The 12,437-nt window shown below is 42.2% G+C and overlaps 1 protein-coding gene across 3 annotated transcripts in view; it reads left to right on the top strand.

The window, feature by feature from the left end:
- ctnnal1 (catenin (cadherin-associated protein), alpha-like 1) overlaps window positions 1-12,437 on the top strand; it is a 68,187-nt gene that overhangs the window by 33,444 nt on the left and 22,306 nt on the right. For all 3 annotated transcript variants that reach the window (XM_050034373.1, XM_050034371.1, XM_050034372.1), the window contains exons 2-3: window positions 7,310-7,499; window positions 12,146-12,333. In XM_050034373.1, coding sequence (XP_049890330.1) covers window positions 7,310-7,499; window positions 12,146-12,333 — 378 coding nt within the window. The remainder of the gene's footprint in view (window positions 1-7,309; window positions 7,500-12,145; window positions 12,334-12,437) is intronic.

Below are 12,437 nucleotides of genomic sequence, written 5' to 3'. Positions count from 1 at the left end.
TAATGTTGCTTTTCTCCTCCTCATATTTTAGTAGAATTAATCTCTGATCCTCACGAGAAATACTTTTTTTTCCCTCACATACGGCGCTCTGTGAGGACGCTCAGTGACGCTTAGTGACGCTGTGCTTCTCTCATGATTGTGATTGGTCCGCTGCGTGTGCGTTCATGGCTCTTGATAAAGCAACCCTGGGTTGAGTTACCGAGTTGATATCCAGCGTCATGATACCGATTATCCTGATTGCCATTGTTAAGGTTAGTCAACCCAGGATAGGTCTGGGTAACCCAGGAAAGGTTGATCTCGTTTCGTGATACAGGCCCCTGGTCAGGAACTATTTTATGTCTCCTGAGCTACATCCACCAACGGTATCATTGCAGAGAAGGAGTAGTGCATCTACTCATGGATGAGAGGCTTGTGCTCATGACAGTGCCAGATGTAAACAGTCCTCTAGGGTCAGGGAAAAATTATTTAGCATAGTATCAAAATATTTTGCGTGGCAGTATTGTATTGATACATAGATGCCAAAGATCAATTTTTAATCATATAAATTATTAATGTTGCAAATACAAATGAAATAATAACATAAATTGCTTTTTCAGTCCACCAGATACAAGTGAGATGCACTGACTGAAATCTTAATCAGATAAAAACAGATGTTGAAAGAGATTTTTCCTAATTTGCATTTGAAAAAAGATAATACATTGCAATATATGTTAACACAATACTCAGCATATTGCAAAACATTTAAAATCGCAATAGTATTGCGACCTAAGTATCTTGATAATATTGTATCGTGGGGCTTCTGGTGATTCTCAACCCTAGTGTCCTTATTAGCTGAGCTGTAACGCTAGCTAGCTCAGTGGTGCTAGGTGAGCTAGCAGTAGATGCACACTGCATAACACAACAGCAAACATATAAATTTAGATATCTCCAACTTGTTAGCAAACATTTGTCAAGTTACATGGTGCAACATTAGCAGTTAGCATTTGTAACACTGTGCAGAAGGAAGCCTACATCTACTGCTTGCTCATGTAGCAACACTGAGCTAGCTAGTGTTACAGCTCAGCCAAGGAGGACGTTATTAGCAGAAGTCTCTCATCCATGAGTAGATGCACGTTTCCTTCGTTACAGTGATAAGGTTGATGTGTGTGTGTTGTTGAGTAGACAGAAAGTAGTTCTTACATGAAACTGATTATCTTGAATAACTGGGTCATGATTTCTGGAAAGAGACATTGCTGTTGAGTTTTTGAAATGTATTTTTTTGGCACTTTGAGCACCACAAGCTGAGTGCCATCTAGTTCCATTATATTGGAGAGAAGGCAGACATCTCTACAGCCGATATCTCCAACACTCAGGAACTCACACCAAAATGTCTAGACTGATAAACAGCACTACATGTAAAAGGAAACATACATATTTTTGATTTTGGGGTGAACTGTCCCTTTAAAATTTGATCTTTTGCTGATTTTTTAAGTGTTTCACTAACAAATGTAGAACAAATGTGCACTTTTCTGTGTCCGTGCAGAATGAAACTGACACAAGCTCCTTTGACACGCACACAGACACAATGGTCTCTCTTCTGCGATGGCACTGTATCAATATTATGTTCTCCCCACCCTGCTCTGTTCCTGTTTGCACAGCCCAGTAAATGTACCCACCTAGTAATCTCTAATGGAGGAAATCCCAGGCAGTGGTTATTCTCTGCTCTCTCTCCCAGTCTCTCTTTGTGATTCACACAGACTTTTTTCCACTCTGTTTGTCTTTCACAGACACACACTTAAACTTATGAAACAAACTTCACCATCCGCTCATCTGCTGCAGTTTGGATAAAGCTTTCTTTTTCGCAGAGGAAAATCTGTAATCAGATTTTCTTTTGCTGTCTGTTCTTCTGCCTCTCCCTCTCCTCTGTGAGCCTCAGGTGTTGCCGTTTGTGTACCTACACACATGCACACACTTAAGGTCCTCTCTCATGCTCTCAACCCCCTTAAACACTGGTTTCTGGATCAGTGCCAGCCTGAGTGTTCATTAGTGTCACCATTTGCTTGTACAAGTCATCTGGGAAAACAGTCATGCCTGCATGAACCCTGCAGACATAAAAACACACCATGCACACACACTTTCAGTTGTACACAAGACACACAGTCCTCAGATGCTCCAATCCTCGGAAATCACAGAAGTGTTTTACCAGGTCTCTTGTGTAACAAGAATGCCACCTGACGTTGTACAACAGTCAATTTTATGACGTAGGTCTGAATCATGTGTCCCTGTGTCCTAATTCCTTCTTTTAGGCTGCATCATGTCCAGCTGGCCTGGGTGTTTTTTTTTACGGAGTATCCCACTCTGTGTCGATGAGTCAGTGAAAAACACAGGGCTAACAGGAAGGGAAGCTCTAATGCAGAGATAAAGAAGACAGATGATACATAAAGTGACGAGTGACGGACCAAAAGAAGTGCTTTATGAGCGCTTTCAGGGTCAGGATCTTGCTACAGAACAATGGTCTTTCCGAGAATGGAAGGGAATTCAACGGACAAGTTACAACTTCTTTTAATGTATTAGGGGGCAGGGGCAGTAACGGGAGGAGGAAGAGACAGTGCAACAGCTTTATTTGGTGCACTTTTTATTATCTGTTTTTTAATTTATTTCCTTTTGCTCCCTTTCATCTCAACTTTCTTTCTGTCCTTTTTCTTGATGTCTCTTTTTTATGATTTATATAACAGCTACTCGGCAAGTAGCATCTTTTATGTAATTTTATAGAAAGTAACAAAGCTTGTATGCTTAGAAATCCTTAATGAGCGCTATTATCAGAGTGAATGATTGAACTTAACTACCACTGGAACTTGATTGCAGCATGGAGATGTGACCTTTATTGTTCAAGGACTTTGGGCAGAACTTTTTTGTGTGTTATGCAGAATTAATGCCAAACAAGTTAGAAATTGTTCCCAGTTAATTCTAAATCTCTCATCAATATGAAGTCGACGAGTCCAACGCAATATTGAATTTCTTCTGGATCCAGCTATCACAGTATTTCTCAGCAAGAAACATATCTGCCGTGCACAGTGCTAATAATGAGCACCAAGGCGCTGTGAAACAACTTTAAGCCGCATTAAACATCAACATCAGTTTAAAGAACTTTGAAACTCAGCAGTGCTCAACGAAGCTGTCAGTGTGAATGATGTGTGATGTACAGTTTTAATGTGGGTCATGTCTCACAGGGCAGCAACTCAAGAGGTTTGCTGACTCAGGCTAATTTGGCGTTGTGGCATTTAGATTCAGGAGGCATTTGTAGCAGGTTTATAGTCCCCCCTTTTGTAGTGTGCCGCTGGCAAGCAGGAATTAGCATAAATGAAGACAAATAAGACGTTTGAAGTCATTGTGATGGGAATTTTTTTCATCATTGACATTTTACAGACTCAACATGATTTATTGATAGTTTGAGAAATAATCAGATCAGTTGGTAACGTTATTGTTAGATGTAGAGCCGAAACTGTTGAAAGCAAATATTCAGAAACTATTTTGATAATCCATTAACTGTTTAATGCAGCTCTATACAATATTCAGAGCATTAATAAAGCAGCAAACAAATATTTGCTATGTAAAGATTAAGTGAAGTAATGGCGTCCTGAGCAGAGAAACAAGTCAAGCCCCCAGGAACAGCACCATGCTTTGAAGCCAATTTGACATAGTGGCCAAACAGTAGAATTACCACTTCTTGGTCCATCACGTGATGCCATTAGGCCTGAAAATACTTTTTCCCATAGACTTACAATGTGAAAGAGACTTATGTGAAAGACACTTTTGTAAATCAGTGGATACACTTTAAGGGGGATCACAAACCCTTTGAAATAACTTGTTTCACTATCAGGATTTGATCCATTTGGTCCGATAACATTTTGAAAGTCTTGAAGAGATGCACAATTACATTATTTTTATTTAGCAGAATGCTAAACCAGAGGTTAGCTGCTCAACCGGCCCAACAATGCAGAAGATCCAGGTAGTTTTATAACTGGAAAGTTTAACTATTTTGGCTCCCTGTGCCACTTAGCAACCTTTATAGGAATGAATGGGGCCCCGCCCCCAAAGCTGTATTCAGATCTCCTTATACATTCAAGGTTGTAATCCAAGCTTCTCTGTTCTATATTTTGGTAGCTGGTCCAGTTTCATGTGCATGTGAGTGCACAGGAGTCCTGTGTGTGTGTGTGTGTGTGTGTGTGTGTGTGTGTGTATATGCCACTGCACTGTGTTCATACGGTAGTTACTGCTGATAACGTGACAGTGTCTTGGCATAGGTGTAGCACCCATCTTCAGGTTCCCCCCTGTTAACACTGTTAGCTCTGTCAGCACTGTTGCAGTTGTTAACACTGTTAGCTGCTAGCCGCTAGCACAGCCACCTTTACGATGAGAGCTGTGTGTAGACAACCTTAATAGATTGATAGATACACTCTTAATATAGAGCATCTTAAAATCCTTCAAGCAGAAATACCAAACATTCGATGGTTCAGGTTCTCAAATGTGAGAATTTGCAACTTTTCTTAGTCTTACTTGATAGTAAATTGAATACTTTGGGGTTTTGGACCGTTGGTCAGACTAAACAAAACATTTATTTTCATCACTGTGTATTTTTCAGATGTTTTAATAGGGTGAGCGATTAATAAAAAAACAAAACAATAATGAATCTAAGACAAATTTAATCACTAAAGATTGCCTTTGTTTGTCGCATATATTGTTGGGCTGAATGTAGAAAAATCAAGTTTTCAGTTAGTCAGATGACAGACATCAATTTCCCAAGCTTATTGTTTTGTATTTTGTCTGATTATAAAGCAAAGCTGAGGACCCAGATAACAAAAACCTTAACATCATGTTAGGACACAATTTTTTGTGTGTGTGCTGCCCCATGGTGCTGCCTGTCAGGTGCTGATCAACAATGCTGTAGACTTTCCATGAGATCTCAGGGTTAATTGTGTCGTACACTGTCAAATCTATCTGAACACATTTCAAAGGATTTCATTCGTTCAGACTGTGGAACTAAAAAGTGACGGCCTGATGTGTTACATTCCTGTTTCAGGATGCTGCTCATTCAAACAGCCGCCTGAGCTTAGCACAACCAGCGTGTTTTTCTGTAGCCCACAAAGACTTTACTGCAAAAGATTCCCCACTTGGACCACCTGCAGCTGTGGACCAATTAAAATCACCACCCACCACTCCCTGACCCAAATGGTTTGACAGGCATACACACACTCACACCCACAATAACAGCTGGAGAGAGTGAAAGCAATCAATGAATAATTAATGATAATTGGCTCTACCCATTCATAATTCATACCCTTAATTATCACTAAGAGGCCCCACCTGAGTTTGGTGCGTGTGTTTCTGTGTACCCGTCGGTGGACTGTCTTGTATATGTCACAGGAGACGTGCGTGCATGTCCCATCTGCTGTGTTTGTTTCTGCTCTTCTTTCAAATTTTATGAAATGTTGTGTAAGAGGTGTTGGAGACTGGGCGTGTTTGAGCTGTAAACATGCTTCCTCTCCTTCTGACACGCAGAGTAGGTTATCCCTGTGCCGTCTTCCAAAATGTTATCTCCACTTGTGGCTGTGCAGGCAGGAAACTCCTCTCTCCTGATAAGCAAATGGGGTACGAGCTCCAGACTCAACATGCTCCCTTATCAAAGGTGTTGTTAGGATATAATCACAGCATACTTTCACTATCGAACAAGAGGCTATGATTCTAGATAGGCAGTGTGCAACCATGCAACTTGTGTGGTTATTTATTATCCTCCAGGCTTTTAGATGTGTCAGTGGAAAAGTTAAGAGAAAGTGGCTAACTGTCAGTGGTGGAAGACGTATTCAGGTGCTTTCTTGCATTAAAAGTACTAATAGCACTCAACTACAATTAAAAGTCCTGCATTCAATCCCTCCTTAAAGGTCCAGTGTGTAGGATTTAGGGGCATCTATGATATTTACAACCATGTTTTAATTTATTTATAATGACCTGAAAATAAGAATGGTTGTGTTTTCATTACCTTAGAATGAGCCATTTATATCTACATATGCAGTGGGTCCTCTTCCACGGAGTTCAGCATATTGTTCAACAGTAGGTCAGAATGGACAAACCAAACACTGGCTTTAGACAGGCGTTTTTCTAGATTTGCATTTTTGCAAATGTCCCTCTAGATAGGGACATTTATGATTTCGCAATGTCGCATTACAAGCATAAGAGAGAACTCTAGTTCTCCTACATGCTTTGCACATGGGACACGTTTCAGTTGGTTGCAATGTTGCAACCTCATCATTAGATGCCACTTAACCCTACACACTAGACGTTAAGGTAAAAGTATGTAAGTAGGCCCGTTTCCACTGAAGAAGTTCCTGGTACTATTTGGGGGGCAGGAACTTTACAGGAACGTCCTCTCGCTCGGCTGTCTCAACCACCGTGTCTCCAATGAGAGAGCGGAGTAGGAGGAAGGTTTCTGTGAAGTTACCGGGCTCTGGATGTGATGTAATCGTTGCGCGACCATTTTGACCGGGGCGACGCGGCAAAGAAACAAACAAAGAAGAACAACTGCTTTTCTTCTTGCGACTCCTTTTAAAAATGCGACTCCTCATCTGCTGAGTTTTAAAAATGCCAGCTATTTTGTCGCTTTCTGTTGACGTCACATCCCACCTTGAGTATATCCAATCAGCACCAAGTAAACCCCAAGCCCCATCCAGGAGTTTTTCGGAACTTTGTCCTTCAGGGGTGGTTCCTGCGGTGGAGACACACACCAACGGCCCCGGCCCCGGCCCCGGCCCTGGTCCTGTAAAATTACCCCGAAGTTCCTGCGGTGGAAACGGGCCTAGTGTTATTGGCTAGATGTACTTAAAGTAAAAGTATTCATAGTGCCATAGTGCATTTTACTGCTGTAGATATTTAAGTTTGTGCTCATTTATAACTCCTTTATATAATGTGTGGTAGTTTATTATACAGTGTTGCGCTATATATTCCATAAGATCTTAATGTTTGTAGCATTGCTGTCCTGTGAGAGCCACATATCTGTCAAAAGTCAAATTTTCATGGTGTTCAGAATCACCAGAATTGGGTAATGAGGGTATGAAAAATTGTTTTTCAAAGTAACTAGTAAGTCAATCTGTCAAATAAATATAGAGTAAAAAGTACAATATTTCTCTCGTGGATGTAAAAGTACAAAGTTGCAGAAAATGGAAATACTCCACCACTGCTGACTATGCTTGGCTTAAATAACTGGCGACAACAAAAGTAAAGTATGTGTCTTACTACATTAATAATGTCTTGTTTTTTTCTCCCCACATTCCTGCAGATCACAACACTGATCAACCATAAAGACAAGCCAAAGAAGTCGGAGCGCACCCTGGCAGCCATTCACAGGGTGGGCCAGGCAGTGAGCGTGGCTGTGGGCCGTTTCGTCGCCGTCGGGGAGGCCATCGCCACAGAGAATCAAGAGCTCAAGGATGAGATGGGTCAAGCCTGCTTCGAGGCACGCAGAGCAGGTTTGGTTTGATCTCATTACGTACTCGACATTTCACTGAATTGCTGCGCTTAAACTCAGCACCTCGTCGAGTGCCTCGCTTTTGAAAGAGAAAGAGACAGATTTTATTTTGTGGTCACAGATTAATGTTGTTAAACAGTGTGAGGGTGCTTCACCCTACAGGTTTCCTCATAGTGGATAGAGTATCATCGTGATATAAGCATGGCTTTATGATGTTAAGAAATTGCCATTGAGGCTGTTACAGCTTGTCAGCCAATAAGACTCATCGGTGTTTATTTGTTCAGACAAACTGTGACAGTTTCATAAGGCATCAGGCACCACCTTTAGGCGTCACACTGTTATCAAATTTGAGCAAGTTTCGATTTGTCTGGACAGCCTGGCTGTCAGACAGTATTAAACCAGAGCACCTCCAGAGTCAACTAAAGACATTGTTGTTATTAGCTTGGAAGTAAAGGCTGAAAAAGTGCCTCTTCACCCAAGGGTGCTGTGTAGGGAATGAATGTCTCTGCACTGGCTTGGAAAGCACCGCATAATAGATTCTGATAGAAGCTTTATGCATCAGGCTGTTGGCAAGATTGAAGCAGTTTTCCCGATATTCACTGCCTCATAGATTGCCTCTGTGTTACACTGAAAAATATTTTTCCACCTGAGGTCAGGACCCCTTATTTTTTTTTCCAGGGTTTGAATTTGCTGGCTGTGCCTGTCTGTGTGGAGTTTAGATTTCTCCCCACGTCCGCATTTCTGCGGTTTCCTCCCCATTCTAAAACAGGCAGGTTAGGCGACCTGTCCGGGGTGTAGTCTGCCTCTTCACCTAATATATGCTGCAAGATTCAAGTCTGAATCTGAAAAGATAATCTGTTTAATGGATGTACGGCTGTTTCAAAGTGCAAAACATTAAACATCTTGAGAGAAACAAAGAGGGAAAAGAGGGTTGTTGGAGGGGTGGAAACAGTGACAACCAGAGTGAGGGAACAAGAATGTGTGGATCACTCTCACGGGACTGTCGGCTTTTATTGAACCCGAGAAAGAAGAGGTGATGGTTTTGTCAGAAATGTGTTTCTCTCAGTGTTTCTACACTTTCTTGGAACATTTGCACTTGAAAAGCCGTCTAAAAAAAACACATTCAATACTCACGTCAACGCTGTGTGTTTCTGTCTATCTAAACTTTCTTAGAATTCTTGGTTTAGATAGTTGTCATCACTCGCTGGGTGAAACACTTCTTTATATCCAGAGGTGGAAGAAGTATTCATATCCTTTACTGCAGTAAAATAACTAATACCACACTGTGAAAATGCTCCACTAGAAGTAGAAGTTCTGTATTTTGTTGCATTTTACTGCTGTAGATATTTGAGGTTGTGCTCATATATAACTCCACTAGACAGAAAGGGTATAAAAATTGTAATCTGAATAGTTTCTTAACCCGTCAGAGAAATGTAGATGAGTAAAACGTACAATATTTACCTCTCAGGCGTAGTGGAGTAGACATATAAAGTTGCATAAGATGGAAATGTACAGTTCGCTCCAATCAGTACTTGAGTAAAATTACTTTGGTACTTTCCACCACTGTTTATATCTGGAAACTTAGTTCTTATCAGGCAAAACAAGGACCTCATTTAGCTTTCTGCAGAGCAGACCGGAAACAATATCACATTGGGTAAGAATTTTAGACACAACACCGTGATAATAGGTTTATGTTGGGGGAACCAGCTTGCGTGGCAAAGCGTTTAATCCTCACACAGCGTTGATTTGTAAAGACGGCTAAAACTCAGACAAAGAAAGCGCTGGTGGGAGGGGGAGGATAGACTGATGAGAAAATGTGCGTGTGAATGTGTGTGTGCGTGTGTGTGTGTGTGTGTAGGTGAGGCCAAGTGAAGTGTATGTGTGTCTGGATATGTGAGCCCACTGCGACTAATTTATTCCGGTTCTCACTTTCCTCTTAGGGAGGTGTTTTTACAGTTTTCCCTTGCACTTCTCCTGACAGACACTGTACAACTGTTCCCTGATTCTTAAAAAAAAAAAAAAAAAGGTTTTGTTTCTCTGACCATTTTTTTTAAAATGATGGAGACATCTTCAGGGATAAAAAAAGAAAGACTTTTTTAGAGGCTTTAAGTCTACAGCAGAGAGAGGGGCTAGTTAGTGAAGGATTGACATTTCTCTAATACCTAGCCGCAGGGAGAGTTTAATCAGGCAGGCTTCAGCCTTGTGTGCTATAATGAATGAAATAAAGGCAGGCTGAAAGCACTAGTTTAATTAGATGCTACCCATCATCAGAGCGGTGGAGAGATCCAATGAGGCAGGTCAGTGAAGGCAATCTGCGCTGGATCTCTGTCTCTGTCTCTTTCGCTCAGTCTCTCAGTGTCATTCTCACATTTGCGTGCTTCTGTCTCACTTTCTCTTCCCCCCACAGAAAGATTCAAGATAAGATGGTAGTGAGGATCAAATTAAAGTCATTGCACACACTGTATGTGAGTGTTACTGGACTACATGTGCCGGGCTATTAGTTGGTAAAAGGAGACGATTGGCTTTAAGCGCTGTACCAGCTCATCAAGGATTGGCCTCTTTGTGACCTTTTTCTCATAAATCATATATAAATGACACAGAAACAGGTCTACAGTAATGTTAGCGGCTCTGTGAGGCACAGCGGTGCTTTGAGCTAAATGCTAACATTCGGATCTGTAGTAGAGATAATGTTCACCATCTTAGTTTAGCATTGTTAGCTCGCTTAGATTTGCTAATAAGCACTAAATGCAAAGTAAAGCTGAGGCTCAAAATGTTGACCTGGTGATGGCGCTAGATGAAAAGTTAAAGAAGTCATCCGGAGGGGCCACATGAATGTCTGTATCAAGTTTCATCGCAATCCACCGACAGACAGACATTGCCATGCATTGAGTCATGCAAGATTGACTGCCTGCAAGCGCCGCACCAACACATCAAGGATCGGCCTTTCAAGTTTTCACTTATGAATAATAAATTCATCGTTCAGAAAAAAAAAGTCGAAATCATTTCACCTGATGCATAATTTTCTATGTTGGAACAAACTGCATTTACAGTGAGCAGAAACTACAAGGGTCTCGAGCACATACGGTAAGGGACCAGTGGGATAACTCTATTAGGGTCATGAAAATCCATCCTCCAGTCCATACCATCCATATTCCGAGATTAAGAGGCGAGAGTTGGCTCCCTCTGCTTTCCACCCTGCTTGTGCCATGGGGGTTTGTGCAGCATTCTTTGCGAGCCAGGCCTAGATGTTTTAACTGGTTAGCGGAGCTGGCACTGAAAAGCAGCCTGTCGGATGCAATCAGTTCGTCAGTGCAGCTTCTTTTAAAGGACCAGCCAAACAAAATAGACAGCCAAGCAGCGTGACCCAATAGAGACCTAGCTATACTCCCTTCCCCCTCCTTTCCGAGCTCTCTCTTTCTGAGAGATTTCTCTCCTCCTCCCTCTCGCTCTTAACTCTGGACATTTTCCTCTTGATAGCTATTTTGGTGATGGGATTTCAGCCTTTTAAACTCTGTATTCCTCCCTTTTTGGGGCCGGTGAGAGCAGGTTTGAAAGAGAGAAAAAGGGAAAGTTGGACTCTTCATGAATATTTTTACATTTGCATATTTTGTCCGTGTATGAATTTGGAAAAGCTCTGGCTTTTTTTGCCTATTGTATTTGAGGGCCTTGGTTGTCTCACGTCATCCAGAGAGCATGCCAGCAGTGTTTGGGTCAGGCTGGCATACCACTGAGCTGAATATAGTGCTGCTGTGTGTCACCCTGCACAGGACGATATGTTCTCCCAGAGGTGAAGAGAGGCAGATTGGGAGAACATCGTGCCGTAGTGTCGCCTGACCTAACTTAGAGGGCATTTAAGGAATTATCAGCTGACCACACATCCTTTAATTTTCCGCCTCTTGTCTGGGTCCAGATCTCAGTGGCAGCTGGCAAAGCAAAGTAGCCTAAAGGTCTTTCTGGCCAGCCACATCATCCAGCTCTGCCGAGGGAATCCCAGGGCACTCTCAGGCCAGATGGGATATGTAAACCCTCCAGCATGTTCTGAGTCGGCCTCCTCAACTCGACTCTCCCTTAGTTATCTGACAGACAGACATAGGGGCTCTATCTTACAGCCGCAGTAAAGCAGTGCAAAGCGCAGTGGATCTGTCATTGCTACTTTCAGACCAAATCTGTTGTCATTTTCATGGCCAGTGCCCATGTTGTGTGTACTTGGGCCTATCTGTGTGCCCATGGGTGTGTAGGTCTTAGAACGAGGTGTGGGCGCCCAGGTTATGCGTCGTTTAACTAGCAAAAGGGGAGTTGGACATGCCCTAATAGACCATGTGTTATAGATTGTTTAAACAGCACCCAACCAAAAGTCTCATAAACTCCCTAGATTAGTGATATCAAGATTTGATGTTTTAGTTGTCATGTTATGTTTGATGCCAGTGTGTTCCATGCAGTGAGGACAGATTTTTAAATAAGGGAAAAGAGAGCACTTGTGTCGGATAAGTACTCTGGCACTGGCAGATACCCAGAGTTTAGGTTTATGAATCAGTAGCAGAGAGAAAAAGTTAGTTGTTTCATCCTTATAGACCAACACAATATATCTGCATTAAGCTCTATCAGACAATATATCCGCCCAACTGTCCCTTCTCTCCTCTCTCGCAGGTGATGCCATAGCCCAGCTGACAGATGTGGGATCAGCCGTGCCGTCCCAGTCAGACGGACGTGTCACGGTGTTCAGTGATAGGACAGGGATGGTGAAGGCAGCCCGCTTGCTCCTCTCCTCAGTCACTAAAGTCCTCGTCCTGGCTGACCGCATCGTCATCAAACAGATAATCACATCACGTAACAAGGTGAGACATGTAAATATGAGATGGCACAACCTTTAAAGATATGCGTAATCTCTCTTACTTAGTCCCTCCCGCACACACACAGTGATGCACACATTAATACACAC

This window comes from Epinephelus moara, chromosome 22 (genome assembly GCF_006386435.1).
Source record: "Epinephelus moara isolate mb chromosome 22, YSFRI_EMoa_1.0, whole genome shotgun sequence".
Taxonomy (NCBI): domain Eukaryota; kingdom Metazoa; phylum Chordata; class Actinopteri; order Perciformes; family Serranidae; genus Epinephelus; species Epinephelus moara.
The sequence above is the reverse complement of the archived record's forward strand: the minus strand, read 5'-3'. Positions and strand labels throughout refer to the sequence as shown.